The sequence below is a fragment of the Lacerta agilis genome, chromosome 13, assembly GCF_009819535.1.
Source record: "Lacerta agilis isolate rLacAgi1 chromosome 13, rLacAgi1.pri, whole genome shotgun sequence".
In the NCBI taxonomy this organism is placed as follows: domain Eukaryota; kingdom Metazoa; phylum Chordata; class Lepidosauria; order Squamata; family Lacertidae; genus Lacerta; species Lacerta agilis.
The window spans coordinates 36,792,104-36,813,053 of NC_046324.1; the positions used below are offsets into that span (position 1 = coordinate 36,792,104).

The window sequence follows — 20,950 nt, forward strand, 5'->3', positions numbered from 1 at the left end:
TTGACTGCACAAATATGATTTATTGGATGTGGGTTGCTCAAGATGACCGACTTGCAATTGAATTCTACAGAGCAGTCAAGGAACTGCTGGTGGAGGCTTTCACGAGGACTGCTGCATCACACAGCACAGGCTGAACTGAGTTCACAAGGCTTTAGTGCAGGAAGGCGGAAGGCAGGGAGCGCCAGAGTGCCAGCGTCCTGCTGGTACTTCTCTGCTCTTTGTGTGTGTGTAAACTTCTCATTTGTCCTGCCCGAGGAAGGGAGCATAAACACCATCTGGTCGAGAACTTGGCCTGAACAAAGGGCTAAAAACAAACAAACCCACCAATAGGTGGACCGCTCCAAGGCAGACACTGCAGTCACTCATACAGAAGGCAAACGCTGTGTTCTGCCCAAATCCAGCCCCTCTTGAGTCCGTCGCTTTCCAAAAAGGCTTCCCCCGCCTTGTTGAGCCTTCTCAAAAGCTGCCCCATTTCCTGGCCAGCTTCTCTCACTTCTCTTGGTGCAGCGAGGAAGATGCTGGGGGCCCATCGATTCCAGCCTGAGCTTCCGTTTCAGGAGCTGCAAGCGGATGCCCCAGCCAAGATCTGCCGGGCGATGTCGGCAAGCGCAGGGAACGCCAGGCTCTTGGGAAATTCCTGGAGGAAGTCTCTGCCTTGTTCCAAGCTCTGGCTGAGCTGGGGGTCCAGGGGCACGCACCCTGTGCAAGAAGGTAGGGTTGTGAGAAGGCAGGAGAGGTTTAAGAGGGAAGAGGGAGAGAAGGTGAAAAGAAGAAAGACAGGCAGGCTCTCCCATCTCCCATTCTACCTGACAACAGCTGTATACTGACCAGCAATGAAGCTCTAAAGTACAGGGATGGGGAGCTTGTGGGCCCTTCAAAGGCTGTGGGGTTACACCTCCCATGATCCCTGACCAAGCTCCATGCTGGCTTGGGCTGATGGGAGTCCAACAACAACTGGGTCACAGATTCCCTGCCCCAGCTGCTCTTGGGGTTGTATCCAGCTAAGAGATCAATTTCTTTTCGAGGGTGAAAGTTGAGACTAAAGCTGTGAAAGATTCTGCTGCTACAGTGGGAGAGGAAGCCCCTTTGCAGAGGACGCGAGTCATCTGGCACAGGGCTCAGCAGCCGTTTCTGACACTTGAATCACTGTGAGTTCATACTGAATTGAAATTAATTGTTTGATTAATTGGTTTTGGGGTGGTGTGGGTTTTTTTTGCCTTATGGAGTTGTTGAGATGATTATAACCACCGTAATGTTTGCTAATTTTAATGTTTCTGTCATCATTGTGACCTGCTTTGAGCTCAACGTGGTTGCAGGAGAAGCGGAATTCAATCATCAACTCAGTTTTCCCAGAGTGGTTCCTCTAGCTGGCTCCATCTATCACAGCTCTGTCCTCCTTTGCTTTGGATCTGTCCCGTGATGCCCCCTGTCAAGGTCCAGACTGACACAGCCTTATGGCTGGGATCTTTCTTAACAGTATTTAAAGTCAAAACAAAATAAAATAAAAAATTCCTTCCAGTAGCACCTTAGAGACCAACTAAGTTTGTTCTTGGTATGAGCTTTCGTGTGCATGCACACTTCTTCGGATACACACACTTCTTCAGGTATCTGAAGAAGTGTGCATGCACATGAAAGCTCATACCAAGAACAAACTTAGTTGGTCTCTAAGCTGCTACTGGAAGGAATTTTTTATTTTATTTTGTTTTGACTATGGCAGACCAACACGGCTACCTACCTGTAACCAGTATTTAAAGTGTTATGTGGATATCAAAGTCACAAGAAAACAATCATCACAACTTTTAATGCTCTCCTAGAGGGTACTCCGGATAAACTCACCTAGGAATGGGACCTCGGCATGCTTGGCCAGCTCCTGTCCACCTCCTTTGGAAAAGACATTGGTGCATTCCTAGAACAGAAGAGGAAGCTTAATTCTAGAGGAAAAGTGAGGAGGAAATTCTGGAGGAAAGGTGGGGTGTAAATAAATTAATTCATATAGGTAAATACATATTTATATACCACTATATCATAAAAACAGCAAAGCAGTTTACAAGAATATCTATTTAAAATAAAAATGTGAAAATTTAAAATCAGAGACAATCAATTAACTATTATGGAAATAGTTTTTTCTTAATTTGCCTGGCAGCATAAGAAAGAGGCATTTAAACAGAAGGCACCTACTGACTCGCAGTGGTGTCCAAACTTTTTTTCAAAGAGGGCCAGATTTGATGAAGTGAAGGGCCGTGAGGGCCGACCAAAGGGCTGACCAAAGTTGTTGGCCTTTTTTAGGATTGAAGCTGTTGACTTTTTAAGGTTTTTTTTTTTTTTTTTTTTTAGAATTTTACCCCAGGAAATAAACTGCCACAGGGACCAGATTAAATTGACCAGCAAACTGGATTAGGCCAGTCCCCGAGGTACCCTGGACCTAAGTTGCTCAGGGCTTTGTAAATTAACACAAGGACCTTAAACCTGGCTTGGTAGCTGATGGGCAGCCAGTGCCTCAGAGGAAATATCTACCATATTTTCCGGCGTATAGGACAACTGGGCGTATAAGACAACCCCTAACTTTCCCAGTTAAAATATAGAGTTTGAGATATACTCGACCGCAGATTCTCCCCCCGGCGTATAAGATGACCCCCGACTTTTGAGAAGATTTTCCTGGATTAAAAAGTAGTCTTAAAAGCCAGAATATACAGTATGTATTCTTTTTGTATGATGATATTGTTAGTGTAGTTCTATAATTAATACATTTCTATCCAGAGATATACACGGTTTTGTATTTTATCTGAAGTGCTGATGTTTTAGCAATGTTGTCTGTCAGTTGTCCCCATGAGAGTTCTGGCTGCTACGTTCAGCACCACGCTGCAATTTCTCAGCCAACCCCAAGGGCAGCCCCACATGAGCGCATTGCAGTAATCCAGTCTCAAGGTTACTAATGCATGGACTACAGCTGTCGAGCTATCAGGTATATGTGAATGTCCTCAACTCACTCTTCCTGTCCTGAGTACCCCTTTCTTATTGGGGCAGCCTAACCCAAGACGTTTCCCACCTTCTGGTCAAGAGGAAGGGAAAGAGGAGGGGAGAATGTTCTCCACTGTGGTGCCAAGCAGTTTGCCCTCTCTAATGCTCCCTTCCTCTTAATGCTGTGTTCCTGATGAAGATCCCCACACTCAAAGCTTCTCTTGATACCAGGAGCGTCTAAAGGATGCTATCTGAGCAACAGAAGCTTCCCATTTGGGCAAAAATGCACCAGCAGGAGGAATTTCCTTTAGGATCACAGTGTCAGGAGTCCTAACTGGTTTTCCACCCTGTTCCTGGTTATTTATTTTCCAAAAAGAAAAAGACACATGAAATGTCAGCTCTCTCACAAATATCATGCCATAAGGTTTGGCAACTAGCAGTTATTCCCCTTGGGAAAGCAGAAATGCTTGCAGAAGCTCCACCAGAAGACACAACCCTAAACTTGCACCTGCGACCAGGTTTTTAAAAGATCACTCCAATGGCCACCAAATCTCAGCTCTTAATAAATTTGCGCACGCTGAGCTTAGCTCAGCCTCTGGCTCCTACCGAACAGTGCGGACAGACGAAGCCGCTCATGTTCTCCACGATCCCAAGGACCCGTAAGCCTGTCTTCTTGCAGAAGGTCAGCTCTCGCCTCACGTCCCCCACAGAAACAGCCTGAAGAAAGAAGATAATTTTGAGCAATTCGGTGGTAATAGGGCGGCAGCAGGAAACAAAAGCTGAGCAATAGGCAAACAAGTCTGGCAAAGTGAGCAACCTCTTCGGTGGCCACAAATGTGTTATTTTCAAAGCAAATCTCAAAAATGTAGAGAATTTTCATACAATACTGGAAGCTGCCTTAAGCTGCATTGGTTCTTTGATCCAAAGCTGTCAGATGCACCAGCGAGCATTTAGCAGCAATTTCTTTGGAAGCTGAAAGTTGAGTTGGATGCATGGTTGGTTTGGACATAGGAATCTGCCTCATGCCCACAGGTCCTTCTAGCTCAGTATTGTCTGCTCTGACTGGCAGCAACTCTCCAGGGTTTCAGGAAAGTGTCTCTCCCGGTTCTACCTGCAGATGCCAGGGAATAGACCTGGGACCTTCTTCACGCAGAGCAAATGCTGTACTGCTGCGCTACAATGGATGTGGTTGTCAAACGCTATGTTTTAATTACAGGTGGGTAGCCGTGTTGGTCTGCCATGGTCAAAACAGAATAGAAAATTCTTTCCAGTAGCACCTTAGAGACCAACTGAGTTTGTTCTTGGCAGGAGCTTTCGTGTGCATGCACACGAAAGCTCATACCAAGAACAAACTCAGTTGGTCTCTAAGGTGCTACTGGAAAGAATTTTCTATTCTGTTTCGGCTATGTTTTAAAAAACTAACTAGGTAGTTTATAACTAATCTATGCAATAGATGCTGAGTACTGTATTATACAAGCCAACTATAGCACAAGGGAGAAACTTTATCCAAAAACGTGTCTTGTGGCTATAAGAGCACCCCCTGGTGTCCATACACGGCTACAGAAATTGCCTTTGAGAAATAATGCCTAGAGCACATTGATTCCCTCCCAACCCATATAAAATGATTAAAGCCAATATGTTCAGGATTCTCGAATAAAATTTCCAGTATCCTGCAGTGCCAGGATGCTAGTTTGTGTTCATCTGAAAGTCTTGGCGATTCAATGTGCCCAGCAGAATGCTGAAGGGCAACTTCGGAGAGAATAGCCCAACCCCCCCCCCCAAAGCAGTAACTCTGATGCTATAATCAGAATCACCCCAAGCGACTTATGTTGGAAACTACCTAGGAGTATGTAACATGAGAAAATTAGATAGCTAAGATGTGGAACCAAAGTTGAAATAACATATTTTATGAGAACTAAGGACAATGGTTAAAAAGGGGATAAATTCATTTAGTGAATTCTAGAGACACAAATATCCAGTTTGCAATGAATGCTATGACAAACCATGGTTTAGTGCAAACAGCCAATTGTGTGGGTTCCTGGAATGAAGATCATAGGCACAGAGCAACCATTCCTGCCTCATCTCCTGTTCCTGCTGCTGCCCTGCTATATGGGGTCAAGTCATTGTTCAGCTTTTGGCTCCAAGTAGCAGGCCAGCAGCAGGAGCGAGCAAGGAACTTGTTCAAGGAACTCACACGTTGGTTTGTTTGCACTAAGGCATGGTTTGGCTCGTATTACATACAGAGTCAGTTTATTGACACCAAGCCCACATTTATACTTTATGATGAATTCAGAGAAATCATAGTGGAAGTTGGCATTTTCAATCTAGAGCTTTCAAAAAGCTACACATATAATGCATAAAGTTTATTTAGGTGCACCTTAAGTTTCGATTATAGACACTTCCAGTTTAAAGATTTGTAGGTGTGTAATTAACTGTGTGTGCACGTGTGTGTAGCTATTATTATAATAGTTGCTCTGTTCCTATTATCTGTCACTTTTGTACAGGTGTGTAATATTACTATTTTTAAAATTAAAAATTGCAGGAAAACCCAAGAAATTAAAATACAAGAAAAAGAGAGAAGTCATCTGTACCTGCGGTGTTGTAACAAGAATTGCCCCAAGAGGCTTATAAGGCCGAAGGGATTCTACGGTGGAGATATGCTCATCGGATGTGCCAGGGGGTGTATCCACAATCAAGAAGTCAAGTTCTCCCCAGGTGACATCGGAGACAAACTGCTTGATCAAAGCTATAAAGAAGTATAGAATGGGAAAATATATTGGACTGCATCCAACTAAGTTCTGCTGAGAGCAGCCCCACTGAAATGAACGAACCTGTGTTAGTCATGTCCATTCATTTCAATGGGTCTGCTCCAAGTAGGAGTAGCGTTGCAAGGACCCACACAGACACAATTCACACAAATACCCCGAGGTGACAGGAGCAGGCCTCCCACATACCCCTGTCCTGGATGAAGACAGGAAATGGGTGGAGGCGATGGGGGTGTGGCCAAAGACCAGTCTGCCTTAGGTCACGGGAAAGCAGGGTAACCCTCCATGTTGTCTGCTCACTTATTCTGGTGACACTGCTATCTGCAGACCCCGTCCATACAAACCTGCCCAAATCTAAAGATCTTCCAAAGATGCGCTTGTTTACGTCCCACCGATATCAGAAGCTCGTTTGCACAGGACAGGAGGAGACTCGAGAGAAGGCCTCTTAATGGCTGTGTTCAAACTCTGGAACTCCCTTGCAACGGAGAACTAACAGGGCAATCCCTTTTTAAAAACTGACCTGCAATTTAATCAAGTTTCCTTTGTTGATGCTTGTTTTAAATTGGCAGCTGTGTTGTTGTCATTTCTAGTTGACTGTTTTATTCCTGCTCTTATTTTGTTTGTCACTGTTTCTTGATTATGGTTGCAAGCTGCCCCTGGGGTGCCATGCAGAAAGGCAAGGACTAAATAGCATCTATTTTCTGAGCACATGGCCCCACGCAGGGATTTCGAAGGGGTTCAGAAGGACGATGGCGACACTCGTTTAGGTTCACCCCAGTCAACTGCCACCCATGTAGACCCTGTGCTAGTTCTCTGTCCTCCCGCAGGAGCTGGGAACTACCGGCTGGATGCACAGAACACGAGGTCATGAAGGAAAAACAACACGGCAGAACTGTACCTTCCAGTGCATGTTCAGAGTGCAAAGAGCTAACTTGGAGCACTGTTGCCTGGAGGAGATTCTTACTCATTGTAGCCGGCACACTTGGAAACAGGGACGTGTGCTACCCATTTGCAAACAGGTCACTTGCTTTGCTGCCCAGGGGTGGGGACAATAAACCTCCAGGCAACTGAGTTCAAAAGGTGGTTGTCCCCAAGACCGACTGGCTTAGGCCAAGTATCACTAACAGGAGCACGTGGGTAAGTAAACATTTGTATCTTCCATACCATTTTTCTTTGGTCCTCTCCATATTACGGCATCGTCTGGCTTTTCCAGAAGGAAGCCAATGGACATGACGGCAATGCTCTTGTCTTGGCCGACAAAGACTGGCACCCAGCCACCGTCGCACTGGTGAACATCTCGGTCCTGCACATTGAGCATGCGCGGGATGCTGGGGCCACAGAGGTCTACGTCCAGGATCCCAACCTGCATTTGGAAGACAAATGGGGAGGCCCTGTTCAGACAGATGGGGAGGCCCAAATGAGACCATGGGGAGGGTATTTGAACCCGGGACTACCCATGGACTGAACCTCTGTTTCACTGGGCTATAGTTCCACTTGGAGGTCTTACCTGTCCTCACCATGGACTCTCTCCTTAGCTTCCTATCTCCCCAGATAGTCCTGGGGAAATTCATTTCCAAACAGGCATGTCGTGGCCAAGCCACATGGGCCTTTGGAGAGGGAGCAAGTCAGACAGGGAGGGGAGGGAGAGGGGAGGGAAGAAAGAGCACTACCGATCAGCAACGTGGTGGAGGTGGAAATTTTCCATCATGGAATTTTATCCCACTGCTAGATTTTTCCACTTCCATATCTAAAAAAACACAGTTTCGTAAACATTCATTAGTAACATAATGAATGGATACAAACCTGTAAGGTTTTGTAGGCAGTTTCAGGGATATAATTAACTTTTCCCCCTCCAGGTGACTCTCCCTATGAAGCACTCAGGCACATACAGTAAATTTAAATGCTTACCTCCTTTGGGTGTGTGTGTGTAAAAATTAATGTTAAGCAGTGTCACCGTCTTACCGTGCTAACAGCACTGCGTAGGTGTTGGTATCGGAGCTGGTGTTCAAATCCTTTTAAGTGTGGATTTCAGTGACAATTTACCCAGTGAAATTGCCCAGTGGTTGTTGTTTTTTTTAAGAATATATTTTTATTAAAGATTTCTTAGTTTACAAAAATACGTGCATGGTCTATTTTTTTCAAGTTGCATTTTCTACAGATCAGTTTCATTTGTTGGGAGACAGTAGTGTCACATACAGTGTTAGGTTGGGAAGAAAAGAGGGGGAATGGTGAGGGGGGAATGGTGAGTGGGGTCGGGTAGCAATGCTTATATTCTACTTAGTGTATGTGTGGAGTTTTGTGTCAGCGTCACTTTTGTGGGTTCTCTTACTATTTGCTTGTGGTGAGAGAGGTTGAGGTGGCCTATATTTGTTTTTGTGAGTGAGTGGGGTATGTGTGTGTGGTTTTTTTGGATCACGTTAGCCAGATGGATTCGTATGCTGTCGGCGGATTCTTGTTGCTGTGCCCAGTGTTTATTTGAGGACCCATGAAAACCAGTGTGCGGTGACCTGAAGTCTGGAATGAATGAGAACATAGCCCTGCCCACTCATTTCCTGTCGCACATGGAAGGACGTGCTCGCTGGGGCTTCTGACTTCATCCAGTTCCCAATAGCCCACCCAGGGAGCTGACAGCAGTACAGCAGACCCCCCCCCCGAAGCGTCCCCCATTGCCTAAACACCTGGAAGAATGAAGAGGTGGGCCATTGGGAACTCAATAGAAGGGGAGGGTCAAAGAGCATAGCCTAGCCCATACCCCTCATGTAATGGGGACCTCATGAAGGGGAGCACCTGAAACCCTAAATCCAATCCCACACAGTTAATCCCCTTTGTCCCTCTTCCTCCAACCAAAGTTTCGATTTACCAAGTCTAATTCCGTTCTGTCTTCCAACTCCCTGACCCCATACTCCATACTCCATGGGCTCTCCCACTTCCCTTCAAACATACAACATAAGGAGTGGATAAAACACTAGTAACACCGAGACATTTCAATGGTGTAATTAACTCCCCGCACCCCAGCAAATACAGCTAATTAAATTTAATAGCCTGGGGGGTGGGAACAAGCTCAAATTAACGTTACAGTTTTGAGGGCCTTCGTTTTTGCTTCTTGAGATGTAAACAATGTACCCAGGCATATACTGCCAAGTGGTCATGTTCTTAAGATATTTCTAGTTACAGTATTCCGGAAAAAAACCTAAAATCCAAAACTAAAACCAATTTGTGTGTAAAGCTCCAGCTTTGTTAGACTACAATGTTTAGACCACATTAACTGCACTGTTATTGATTCCTCTTGTCCGCAAATATTGTTTCAAATACTTCTGAGTATTGAAAAAAAAAACAAGAGAGGAGTAGTTGTTGTTCAGTTGTGTCCAACTCTTGGTGGCCCCATGGACCAGAGCACGCCAGGCACGCCTATCCTTCACTGCCTCCCGCAGTTTGGCCAAACTCATGTTAGTAGCTTTGAAAACACTGTCCAACCATCTCATCCTCTGTCATCCCCTTCTCCTTGTGCCCTCAATCTTTCCTAACATCAGGGTCTTTTCTAGGGAGTCTTCTCATGAGGTGGCCAAAGTACTGGAGCCTCAACTTCAGGATCTTCTTCCAGTGAACACTCAGGGCTGATTTCTTTAAGAATGGATAGGTTTGATCTTCTTGCAGTCCATGGGACTCTCAAGAGTCTCCTCCAGCACCATAATTCAAAAGCATCAATTCTTCGGTGACCAGCCTTCTTTATGGTCCAGCTCTCACTTCCATACATCACTACTGGGAAAACTATAGCTTTAACTATACGGACCTTTGTCGGCAAGGTGATGTCTCTGCTTTTTAAGATGCTGTCTAGATTTGTCATTGCTTTTCTCCCAAGAAGCAGGCGTCTTCTAATTTCTGCTGTCACCATCTGCAGTGATCATGGAACCCAAGAAAGTGAAATCTCTCACTGCCTCCATTTCTTCCCCTTCTATTTGCCAGGAGGTGATGGGACCAGTGGCCATGATCTTAGTTTTTTTTATGTTGTGCTTCAGACCATATTTTGCGCTCTCCTCTATCACCCTCATTAAAAGGTTCTTTAATTCCTCCTCCCTTAAGAGAGGAGTACGTACTATTAAATTAAGGCATACTTGCCTAGATTTGTTTACTGATCAAATTTCCGCTGCCTTAGCACTCTGGAATTTTTTCCCATTTTTCAGAAAACCCACATCACTAGGAGCAGCAGGATCACACCTGTTTCACTTTGAAGTTCGGTCACCTGATGTCATGGTGACATCGGGCAACTGGTGAGTGGGGATCCCTGCTCATCTGTTGAAGTGACTCGTAGGGGGTGAGGGGTGCTTGGGATTTGCCCTGTAAACTGGATCCTGTTTCCTAACCCTCTTCAAAGAGTTCAGGATAGTATACATGAAGGCTTATCCACCCCCAAAAAAGTGTGAAATGGAGGTACATTAGACTGGGAGACAGCATATGGGCCAGGGCCACTGCAATCACTGCTGAGCAGGGATCTGAACCTGGGTTTTCTGGGTTCACATTCAATCTTTGCTTTGAGTCCTGGAAGACCTGCTCCCTGTCTTGCATGCCTTTTCCCACCTAGCCTGAGAGGGCAGGGCCTTGACTGATTCCAGCTGCAAAAGCTGAGGCTGTTGAAGAGGCCAGAGGCCATCATGGCTGTTTCTTAGTGCAGACCCAGGTCATTGAGCCTCCATGAACCACCACTGGCAGCAACAGCAGCAGACATGTTCTATGCTTATGGTATTTTATTCTCTTTTTGATTATGCTGTTTTAAATGTGAATTCTATATTTGACTTCCTTTAGTAATGTTTCCTTTTGAAACGTTTTAGAAAACTTTGTCGTTCACTTTGCTGCTTTAAATGTGCATCCATGCAGTTGACCTCCTTTGTAAAGTTTTATTTTGAAATCTTTAAGATAATATTTTAGTTTCCTGTTAACTATGTTGCTTTGGATGTATACTTGACTTTCTTCATTGATGTTTGATTCTGGGTTGTTTTATTTGATGTTTTAATGTAGGTTGTAAACCGCTTTAAGGTTCCCACCCCCTCTTAAAACTATAAAGCGAATAGAAATGAATGACAACAATCCAGTGCTCTAACCACTACACCACATGGTACATACCTTTTTCCCAGCGTGATGCAGAGCCAAAGCCAGCTCTGTTGAGATGGTGCTCTTCCCTACGCCCCCTTTCCCCGATAGCACCACGACAATGTGCTGGACCCCAGCCAGGTTACCTCCATCTGTAAGAGAGAAGAGGACCAGGGTGAGAAAACGGTTATTGTTCTATCTGATTTCCAATGTTCTGGTTGCAAGTGAGGTGGCTTATTTGCACAAAATGGCATCTGTCAGGCACAAAAGGAAGGTATTTGGCAGGTGAGGGATGCGGGTGCGGGGGAACCCAAGTTTGCAAAAGTACTACAGTGTGTGTGTATATATATATATATATATATATATATATATATATATATATATATATATGAATGAAAACCCTAAGGTGCGAGAAATATGCAATACAGCCGATTGAGGACAGAGTGAGCTCTGTGGTCTGTTGAATTTGTTATTTGCTTCACCTTTCCCAAGGCAACCCAAAGTGACTTATAGCCAAGCAAACAACCCACACCCTGATACATTAAAAACCAACATGGTTTCTCTATAAAATGCTTAGAAATGAACCCTGCGGGTTGCTTTAAAAATAAAGTGTGGATATTTAAAAACAACAAAAGTAGGTTTTAAAAAAAGAACAAGACGATAAACAATCTTAAACATATTCCGCTGATTTCCATGGAAATTACTTCAAAGTAAGATTTCAATGTATGAAACTGCATACATTGCCACAAAAGCCACCTTTTTTATTTTCTCCCTCCATTAAGTGTTTAATGCACAGGTTCCCACAATATTTGAAGCCAAAATCTGTTATGAATTGCAAATTCATCCAAGCACCCAACACATCCCCCCCCCCATTTGTATTAGCAATTCTCTCAATTCAGACCTCCACTTGCACTAGCTAGTTGTGGCATTTTTGCTTATGACAGTTGGAAGCCAAATTCCATAGCGATTAGAATTCCAGGACACCTCAGTCACTGGCTCCTGTAGTAACAAAGCCATCCAGGATGTCTCCCATTGTAAAATGTAAACACAGCCATTAAGTGATCATAGACTCGGGAGGCAAAAAGGTGAATAAGGATGGACAACTTGAGTCACCCAGGAATTTCCTGCACACAGCCAGGCTGAGGGAACATCTTAATAAGGCTTAAGTTCCCCAACCGCATCAGAAGCAGAGGACACTTATCTCCTCAGCAGAGAATTCTGGACATTTAAAAGGATATTAAAAGATGGATACTGAGGAAGAGAATTCTTGGCACCCTGTGGGGGATCAAAATCAATCGAAGCAACAAGATTCCTTGGAGATGGAGCCAACCATGACCTTGGCAGATGTCATTAGGAAGTCCACGAAAGGTAACACTGGGGTGATCTTTTCCCCTTTCCTACTAATAAAATGGCTATTAATATTAATATTTATTGAGAAAGGTATGAGGTCATGTTGAATATTAGAAGCTTGCTTGCCAGCTGTCATCCACAGAGAGAGTGTTCTGGATGACATTTAGCTTTCTTATTGGTGAAAAGACAAGAGAGAGGGAACGTGGCTGTGGTAGTGATTGAGTAGCAAAGATCAGTTTACCCAAGCTACAAAATTAAGATGGCATCCCTCTATCTACGGTAATTTTTATCCCAACTTTCCTTTAAGGAGCTATGGTGGGAAACATGATCCCTATATCTTTAAACAAACACACACACAAAATATTACACAACGTATATTGTTATTTGTATATAACACAGTGTTCATTATAAATCTACCATCAGGGTTTAAAATTAGCACACACAGTATTTTTATTTCTTTAAATGATGTTATAACAGTGTACACTACCTTGATATCTTATGATATGGTGGTACAGAAATACTTTTTTAAATAAAATAAATAGGGTTGTAGCCAATGCTAGTCCTACTCAGAGTAGACCACTGAAATGAATGGCCATGACCAACATAGGTCCATTCATTTTTGTTGGGTCTGCTTTGAGTAGAACTTAGTTGGATACAACCCACAATCTAAGGCTTATTCTTATGGTTTCTTATATTAGTAATGCAATATAAAGATGTCAATAAATATTTGTACAATGCACCAGTAAATAAATAATGCGTAGGCAATTAAAAGGACAATATAATTATGAGTGGGTACTGGTAATTAAAAGGACAATATAATTATAGGTCCATTCTTTAACTACTCATGTACTAATGTCACCTTCCTTTCTTTTGTCAAATAATGTATTGATTAACTCTATAAATTTGAACAAAATAAAAAATAAAAAAAATCCTTCCAGTAGCACCTTAGAGACCAACTAAGTTGGCCTCTAAGGTGCTTCTGGAATGATTTTTTAATTTTTTATTTTGTTTTGACTATGGCAGACCAACACGGCTATCTACCTGTAACTGGATCTATAAATTTGAAATTCTTAATCCCTCAGTTACAAAACTCCAGCTATTAATCACCTCTCTGGTCTGTGCTTCCGCCTCAAACATAGCTGTCTTGTCATATCTATTATCTATAATAGACTTCTCCCCTCACAACAGCTCTGTGAAGTAGGTTAGGCTAAAAGACATTGACTGGTCAAGATTTATCCAGTAATGTTTATAGCTGAACATGAATCTCACAAGTCAGAGACTTAACACTCCAATCAATTAGGAGAATATAACTGTAAAAGTGAGTCGTTCCACACTTTAGTTCTGTAAAAGTGAACTGTAAAAGTGAGTCATTTTTACACTTTAGTTCTCTTAACTTTATGTAATGATGATAAGAGTGATATATAATATATACACAATTTCAATAATCCTTCAGTCTTGGAACTTAGGCAAGTATTGCAAATGCAAAGACAATGAGAGAGTAGCTTGCCTAAGGCAACCTAGAGAGTTCATGGCAGATAAGGATGGAAACAGGAACTTCCTCATTCATTCCCGAGGCTCTTAGACTGCAAGTCTTATGTACACTTTCCTGGAAGCAAGCCTCAATGAACACCATAAAACATCTGAATAAATACACATAGAATTACTATCAAATGGCTAGCTAGTGTGTACTACCCCCCTTTTTGAAAGGAATAATAAAGAAGTGAAAAGAGTTGCTACCTGTTTTATAGCACAAGCCAAATTTTATATAGCAAATGTAAAAAGACTACTGGGAAAGCTTGATTATTTAAAATTTATTTTTATATGCTTTATTTCATTATGACTAATATTTATAAAAACCAAAAGTGGAAACTGATACGATAATTTTCATAGTATGTTATTTGTTGGGTTTTAATTAAGTTGTGTTTTATTGATTTACCACCCCCCCCCCAATTTCTCAACTTATTTGTTATCTAATGTCCATTTCCCATATTATATACCACATTGCCCTAAACTGAACTGACTTGGAATACTGTGCCCTGCATTTAACAGAATAATAGAACCATAGATGGAGCCTGTCAATGACAGGCAGGATCAACTAATTCCTCTTTGGTCCCCATCCTCCTCCCTGCTGAGTTCTACAATAGCAACATGAAGATCAAGGTTGAGGAAGTTGACTAGCAGTGCTGTCCACCTGGGCTGGTTACATGTACGAAGGCAGGAGAACTGTGGGCTGTTTGACAGCAGACAGAGTTTGGCAGGGCAGATCCCCATTTGTCCATCCACAGTGTACAATGCAAGGCCTAAGCTTCCGAAAAACACTGCATGCCAAAGGCAAGTCCTTCTGCCAACATTCAAATCTTTCATTCACAGTGCCCTGCCCTGCCCCCACTAGCCTGCACTTCTCCCCCCACCCACACACTTCTGCAGAGCACACCTTCCTCCGCTGTGCACAACTGGGCACTGGTCTCTCCTCCCCCCCTGTCCCTATGCAAGAACCTTCTTTAAATTACAGTGGCACCACTACTTGTGTTCACCTCCAGTTACGTATCCTTCGGGATACGCACGCGGCAAACCCAGAAGTGTTTTTCCGGGTTTCTCCGCGCGTGCATGCGCAGAAGCGCTATATTGCGTCGCACGCATGCACAAAACAGACACCTCCGGTTGCGGAAACCTTGGGATTTAAATGTTTTAAGACGTGACATTTCAATAGCATGCACTTACTGAATTAAGGACAAAATTTAAAGCACTGAAAATTGTTAAGATTAATTTTAGCGCATGTGAAGAACAAAAGTATATGCCAGGATGGGGAACCTTTGCCCCCCATCATCCCTAACCATCAGTCATTTTGGTGAGGGCTGATGGGAGTTGGGAGTGCACCAACCTCTGGAGGCCATAGGTTCCTAACCACTGGAATATGTGCTTTGGGACAATCACCTTTGAAAAAAAAGCATATTAGTCCAATCTAGTATTAGTATTCAGTTTTCAATGCCAAGTGTATTGGTATTAATTATGCAGTAAAATTTGGCGTGGAAAATATGGCAGTGAGAAATTAACTTTGATGGATATATGTGCATTGTTCTTAGTAAACACATATAGATGCAGTCAAATAATGAGACACGGGGGAGCTCTTAAAATCCAAGTGATCTGACCTGCCACATGGTAGTACTCATTAGTGTCAATCTCGTCCTGGCAATTACCAGCTGAGAACAAGGCAAGTTAACAATCTAGTGCTCAGTTACAAAGGCATGTTCAGAAATAAATAGGTGAAACACAGGCCAACTTGAATATTATGCCTGAACAAGCAAAATGATAAAGGAGATTGTGAGTGCAGTGTTCAAGGAAAGATGGTTGATGGAACTGTGCTAGCTGGGCTGCAAAGACTCTAGGGAAAGGAGAGATGGGGAAGCAGAGAGGCTCTCCAGATGTTACTGAACTACAACTTCCATCATCCATGGTCATTAGCTATGCTTGCTGGGGCTGATGTGAGTTGGAAGTTCAGCAATGTCTGGAGGGCCGACTGTTTCTCACACACCAAACCAAAACCTTAACTCTTCATTTTCTAAGTGGCTCTGAAACGAGGAAACTGCACAGTGGCAACTTTGATCAGTGGTAGAGTAAGCTGTCCTGCCAGGCTTAGTTACATCACTACTGGCCACCTTGGGAAAAGAGGTAATAAAAGCCTCTTGTTGTACACAGTCTACCTGAGAAGTTCAGCATGTGAAGATGTTTGAGCTGGTTGTTCAGGCCACATGGATCACAAGCCACTCTTGTGTTCCTATATCAATAATTTAGGAATTTTCACCACTTTGTAACTAAGCTAAGTTGTAGTGCCTGTGCAACTTTTCTGACTTATGTATGGAAATGCACATGAACCTGACCTTTGAAGAGTTTGTAAGTAAACCATTTTTTAAAACTTACCAAACATGTAGTCTTCTTCTTATGCTGGGGTAAGAGGGAAACCTTAGAAATAAACTTTGAAAGCGGACATTTTAGAACTCACTTGGTGGGACATATTTTAAAGATCTAACAACCTGTATTTCCGTGCTTTACTTTGCTGCCTATTTAGTGGCTTTAAACCTCTGCTGGGGTTTTCTCACTGTACTGTAGTAGAGCACTTACCCCAAACTTGGATCTTGGCACATCCCCCACCCCTCTCTCTTTTGCACCAGCACAACTGTCATTAGCCTCAACTAAGGAAGAAAGCTGTAATCCAGCAACGTCTGGAGGGCAAGTTCAACATCATTACTCTTATTTCTTTGGAAAGAGTTCCTGTGCCTTAAGTCATCTGACAGGCGCAGTTTATCCCATTGTTGTTGAACACCTGCTTCTCCACAGATGTTAAAAAGTACAGGAAGGAAGCCTAGTTAACATCCAATCACCTTCCCCAACGACCATGCCTTAAAAGCCCATCAACCACTCACCCTCTGTGGCTTCCTCCATGTTGCTTCAGCAATTCCTCACCACTTCCGACTTCGTCAGGTGATTGACATGCACCTTGACGAATGAACAGACAAGTGGGGGTTGCTTTGCCCGTCCTCTAACGAGTGACATCAATCTTGTCCAATGAAGAGGCAGCTGGGGGACAACGTTGCCCGCCTTTGTTCGGTCCGCGACTGAGTGACGTAATCTTTAACCAATAGAAAGTCACCAGGGACTCTTCGGCTGCCTCCCGTCCTATGAGGCAGCACTCACCTTACCCATTTAACTCTTCCTTCTCAGCCAATCATATCTCGGAGACCCGCCTTCTCTCTTTTTTTTTAATTGAGAGAGAAAATCTCCACCTCCTTGTTGAAGAGGGAGGAACAGGGTCTGCCCGCCTTAAGCCAATAAGAGAGATGGGAAAAGGTCCCTGGCGTCACCACGCCGGTGCGCGTGTGACTTGAGCGCTATGCCGGGCGCTGAGCAAGGGAAGCGTCCAATCAGGAGAGAGGAAGATGGTGCCGTTCCCCCGCCCTCTCCCTTTCGTCGGGGGCGGGAGGAGCAAGAGGAGGAGTGACGCAGGTAGGAAACGGACGTGGAGGGAGGGGAGGGGAGGGGAGGGAGCCGAGCCGAGGGGAGGGAGCCGAGCCGAGCTGCCAATGGGCGCGGCTGAGGTGGGCGCGCGCAGCGTGGATTGTTTATATCTCGCCTGTGGGAAGGAGGCCGGGGTGCGGCGCCTGCCGATGTGGAGCGGAGGGAGGCGCGCTCGCTCGCTCGCTTCTGTGGGGCCGGGGGAGGAGGAGGGGAAGCGGCTCTGTGGCCGGACGGCTGAGGTAGGCCATGGCGGGTGTTCGCGGCTGAGGAGAACGGGGCATATGTGTATGTATTGGGGGGGGGGGAAGGCTGCGAGGTAAGCCCAGCTTGCGGCCTACTTTCTCCTCGGTTGAGAAAGTACTTCTGAGGCCACTAGCGGACCGTTGGCCAGTTTCTGGCGGGACCCCTCCCAGTGGCTGCTGGGAGTTCTCGCAAAGGATGCTGGGAAAAGTTAGACACTGGTCTCATTGCCCCGCCCCCAATTTACGAGGCATTTGTTGGGTGCTTGGTCGAGAGACAGTGAGTCAGCGCAAGAATTATAGAATTGTACAGTTGGAGGGGGGGGGGAGAGACCCTAAGGGTCATCTAGTCTAACCAAATGACTATTTCTAAGTGGGGGCACGATTTAGCTGAAGTCGAGAGGTGCCTTTTCTCCTGTAGTTCCCTCTGTACCTTCTTTGCCTAGAAGACTATTGTGAAGGGTGTGTGTGTGTGTGAAAGAGAGAGAGATTTACCTAAAGGCCCAGTTGTGGGGTTTGGGGTTCTATACTGAAGACACCCCCCTCTCTATCTCTGCACTCCATAATTTTAAACTTTTTAATTGTAACAATGGATGAGCCAAAGGGCCAGTAGGAGGATATTGCATTATGCAAACAAACAAAATACTAAAATGAAAATGTAGTAACCCACCCATATTTCCTCGGCTGGCGTGGATGGTAAATGTCAGTTTTGAAGGCATGGGAAAGAAACATAGAAACTCTTGAAAAAGCTTCCTTCTAAAGTTGTATGTATGCCTTTCCTCCCCCCCTTTACATCACAATTCTTTAAAAGTATAATTCTGTATGATTGAGATGGGGAACCTTTGGCCCCGCAGATCGTGTTGGACTCCAAACTCCCATCAGCCCCAGCTAGTATAGTCAAAGAGATAGGGATCATGGGAGCTGGAGTCCAATATCTGGAGGGCCACAGATTCCCCCAGCCCTGCAGTAGGAGGATCCTTTTTGCCACACACCCATATGCGATGTCGGCCTTTGGCTAGTCTGTTTGTAGTGTGTTTTTCTTGGGTTGCTGTAGTTAACTCTTATAAATACAGTAATTCACTTTATTATGTGTACCATGTTCTGCCCATGGCCTTTTAAGAACAATTTTCATGAAATTAAGAATACAAAAAAGTGACGTATGAAAAAGCTAAGCACTGCTCTAAAAAGCAGTGATCTAAAGTACAATGCACATACACATCTTTAAAATCAGTACTGGTAGTTTGCTTGATTTTGTATTTTCTTAACTTGCATTTACCGGTTATGTAAGCTACTTTGAGGCACCTTGGAAAGGTGCATAGAGATTTTTTTTAGTGAAATTTAAAAAAAATAAAAATACAGGTTGGTTAGGCCTTCGGTGAAAGGAACCAGAATATGTGTACTTTGTAAATTTAAGATGTCAGTGGGCCATGTGCATTTTAGTTTTAAAAAAATCATGTGAGACTGTAGTCTGCCTTCTTTGGGGTTTATGTATGCTTGTGCCAATTGCGGGTGGCAAGGTTATATATTACGCTACATTTAGAGGGATAATGTGTACTTGTAATATGTTTACCGGTAAGTACAATGGTACCTCAGTTTACAAACTTAAATCAGTTCCAGAAGTCCATTCTGAAACCGAAACTGTTCCGCTGGTGCCCTTCCACCGTTCGGATTCCGTTCTTAGACCAAGGTAAAGTTCTCAAACCGGGACACTATTGCCGGTATTGCAGAGTTTGTAAACCAAATCGTTCTTAAACAGGACTGTTCTTAAACCGAGGTACCACTATACAGTGGTACCTCGGGTTACATACGCTTCAGGTTACATACGCTTCAGGTTACATACTCCGCTATCCCAGAAATAACGCTCTTCAGGTTAAGAACTTTGCTTCAGGATAAGAACAGAAATTGTGCTCTGGCAGCGTAGCGGCAGCGGGAGGTCCCATTAGCTAAAGTGGTGCTTTAAGTTAAAAACAGTTTCAGGTTAAGAACGGACTGTAAGCTGGTGATAACCACTCCTCTGTTACATACGAGAGTCACTCTGGTTACAGCCACCTAGATTTCCCCTTTCAACCATGGCATTTTCTAGCTAGTGTGGATTTTAACTCTGTATGCCTAAGCCAGTGGTTTTCAGTCAGTGTGCCATGGCACCCCAGGGTGCCTTGAATGATGGTGAGGGGTGCCGCAGGCAACACTGACCTCTGTCCCTCTTTCCTTCCCTCCCTTCTTTCATGCCCTCTTTCGTCTCTGCCTCCCAAAGGCTTGTGTGGCTGTTTGGTGCAGCAGGCCTGGCTACAAGCTCCTCAGGCAAATGGTGCCTCGAGCTGGCCAGGGGGTGCTGGTTGCCAGAAGCTGAGGCAGCCTCAAAAAGGGGTGAGGGGCTGCTGGCTCTGCAGGCAAGGGGTGATGTAACTGGGCTTCTGAGGCTTGGAGCGCGTTTCCCCATAGGGAAGCCACAGAAATAATGTACAGTGGTACCTCGCTAGACGAAAAACTCGCTAGACGAAAGGCATTCGCTAACGAAAGGGAGACGTGCAAGATGAAAACGTTTTGCCGTTTCCCCCCCCGTCAAACCGCACTTCCTCTGACGGTGCTTCGCAAGATGAAATTTCCGCTGAACGACAGCACTCGCGGAACGAATTAATTTCGTCTTGCGAGGCACCACTGTAGTTGGTCAAGGGAGCCGTGGACTCAAAAAGGTTGAAAACCTCTGTTCTAAACATATATTATATGAATGCGTGTTTGCTGTTGAAGCAGTGCACTGCTTTCTAGCCCTAGTGGTTTTTGCACTGGAACGCTCTCTTTATGGCATCATTATAGGCTCATCCTACAGTGGAAGGAAGCAATCCTATTCTTTTTTAACAGTTAAAATACCGTATATACTCGAGTATAAGTCGACCCAAATATAAGCCGAGACACCTAATTTCCCTACAAAAATGTGGGAAAGCTTATTGACTCAAGTATAAGCCGGTTCACCTTTGCCACTGTGGTAGAGGAGGAACGAGCAGCCCAAAGCAGCCATTTGGGCTGCTCCTTCCTCTTCCTCCTTTGCTGCTGTGGAGCTCACCCCGTCGCAGGGTTTCGAACCGCCATTCTTCTGATCAGCAAGCCCTAGGGCTCTGTGGTTTAACCCACAGTGCAATGTTCCCTTGTGTTATACAGAGAAGGCTGGGATCCTGTCCTGTTTAAGCAGGAGCCAGGGAAAGTGAGCACCTGTGGGGTTTCAGTACTTCCTTAACTGATAGGCTTTCTGCCTTCTGGGGTCTAAAGTTTGCATTTATGTGAGCAGTTCAGGAATGGAACAAGCTGCCTGGGGAGAGTAAAGAACCACCGTTCTTGTACACTTCTTAAGGAATGGCTGACTTGAGTATAAGCCGAGGGCAGCTTTTAAAGCACAAAAAGTGTGCTGAAAAACTAGGCTTATACTCAAGTATATATGGTAAGTTGTCTGCCATAGAGACTTTGCTTTAGTGCTCTTGATGTTTCCCAGCTGTGTCTTGGTGTGTTTTCAGTTTGTTTTCTGTTCATGCTCCTCTTTATCCCATA

The 20,950-nt window shown here is 44.4% G+C and overlaps 2 protein-coding genes across 5 annotated transcripts in view; one reads left to right on the forward strand and one right to left on the reverse strand.

Annotated features, from left to right (window-relative positions):
- Positions 1-16,886, reverse strand: NUBP2 (nucleotide binding protein 2). Its single transcript, XM_033166410.1, has 7 exons — positions 16,580-16,886; positions 10,842-10,960; positions 6,888-7,086; positions 5,550-5,704; positions 3,565-3,675; positions 1,837-1,906; positions 1-699 (listed from the first exon to the last, which is right to left on the reverse strand). Exons 1-7 carry the CDS (start codon positions 16,596-16,598, stop codon positions 554-556), a joined length of 819 nt encoding a protein of 272 aa, XP_033022301.1. The 5' UTR covers positions 16,599-16,886; the 3' UTR covers positions 1-553.
- Positions 12,153-20,950, forward strand: part of SPSB3 (splA/ryanodine receptor domain and SOCS box containing 3) — a 19,042-nt gene continuing 10,244 nt past the window's right edge. Inside the window, exon 1 of one of the 4 annotated variants that reach the window (XM_033166406.1) lies at positions 12,153-12,176. Coding sequence is in view for 1 of the 4 variants with exons in the window: in XM_033166405.1 (XP_033022296.1) it covers positions 17,093-17,159 (67 nt within the window). In the remaining 3 variants the exon portion in view is untranslated. The other 3 variants (XM_033166405.1, XM_033166408.1, XM_033166407.1) reach the window with 3 other exon arrangements.

Bases quoted from the DNA above. Each gene is read 5' to 3' on its own strand.
- NUBP2 (XM_033166410.1), bottom strand. The intron at 7,087-10,841 runs GTATGTACCATG...TTCCAAATGCAG, and splicing joins TGCATCACGCTGGGAAAAAG to GTTGGGATCCTGGACGTAGA. The intron at 700-1,836 runs GTGAGTTTATCC...CTTCTTGCACAG, and splicing joins TGCCGAGGTCCCATTCCTAG to GGTGCGTGCCCCTGGACCCC.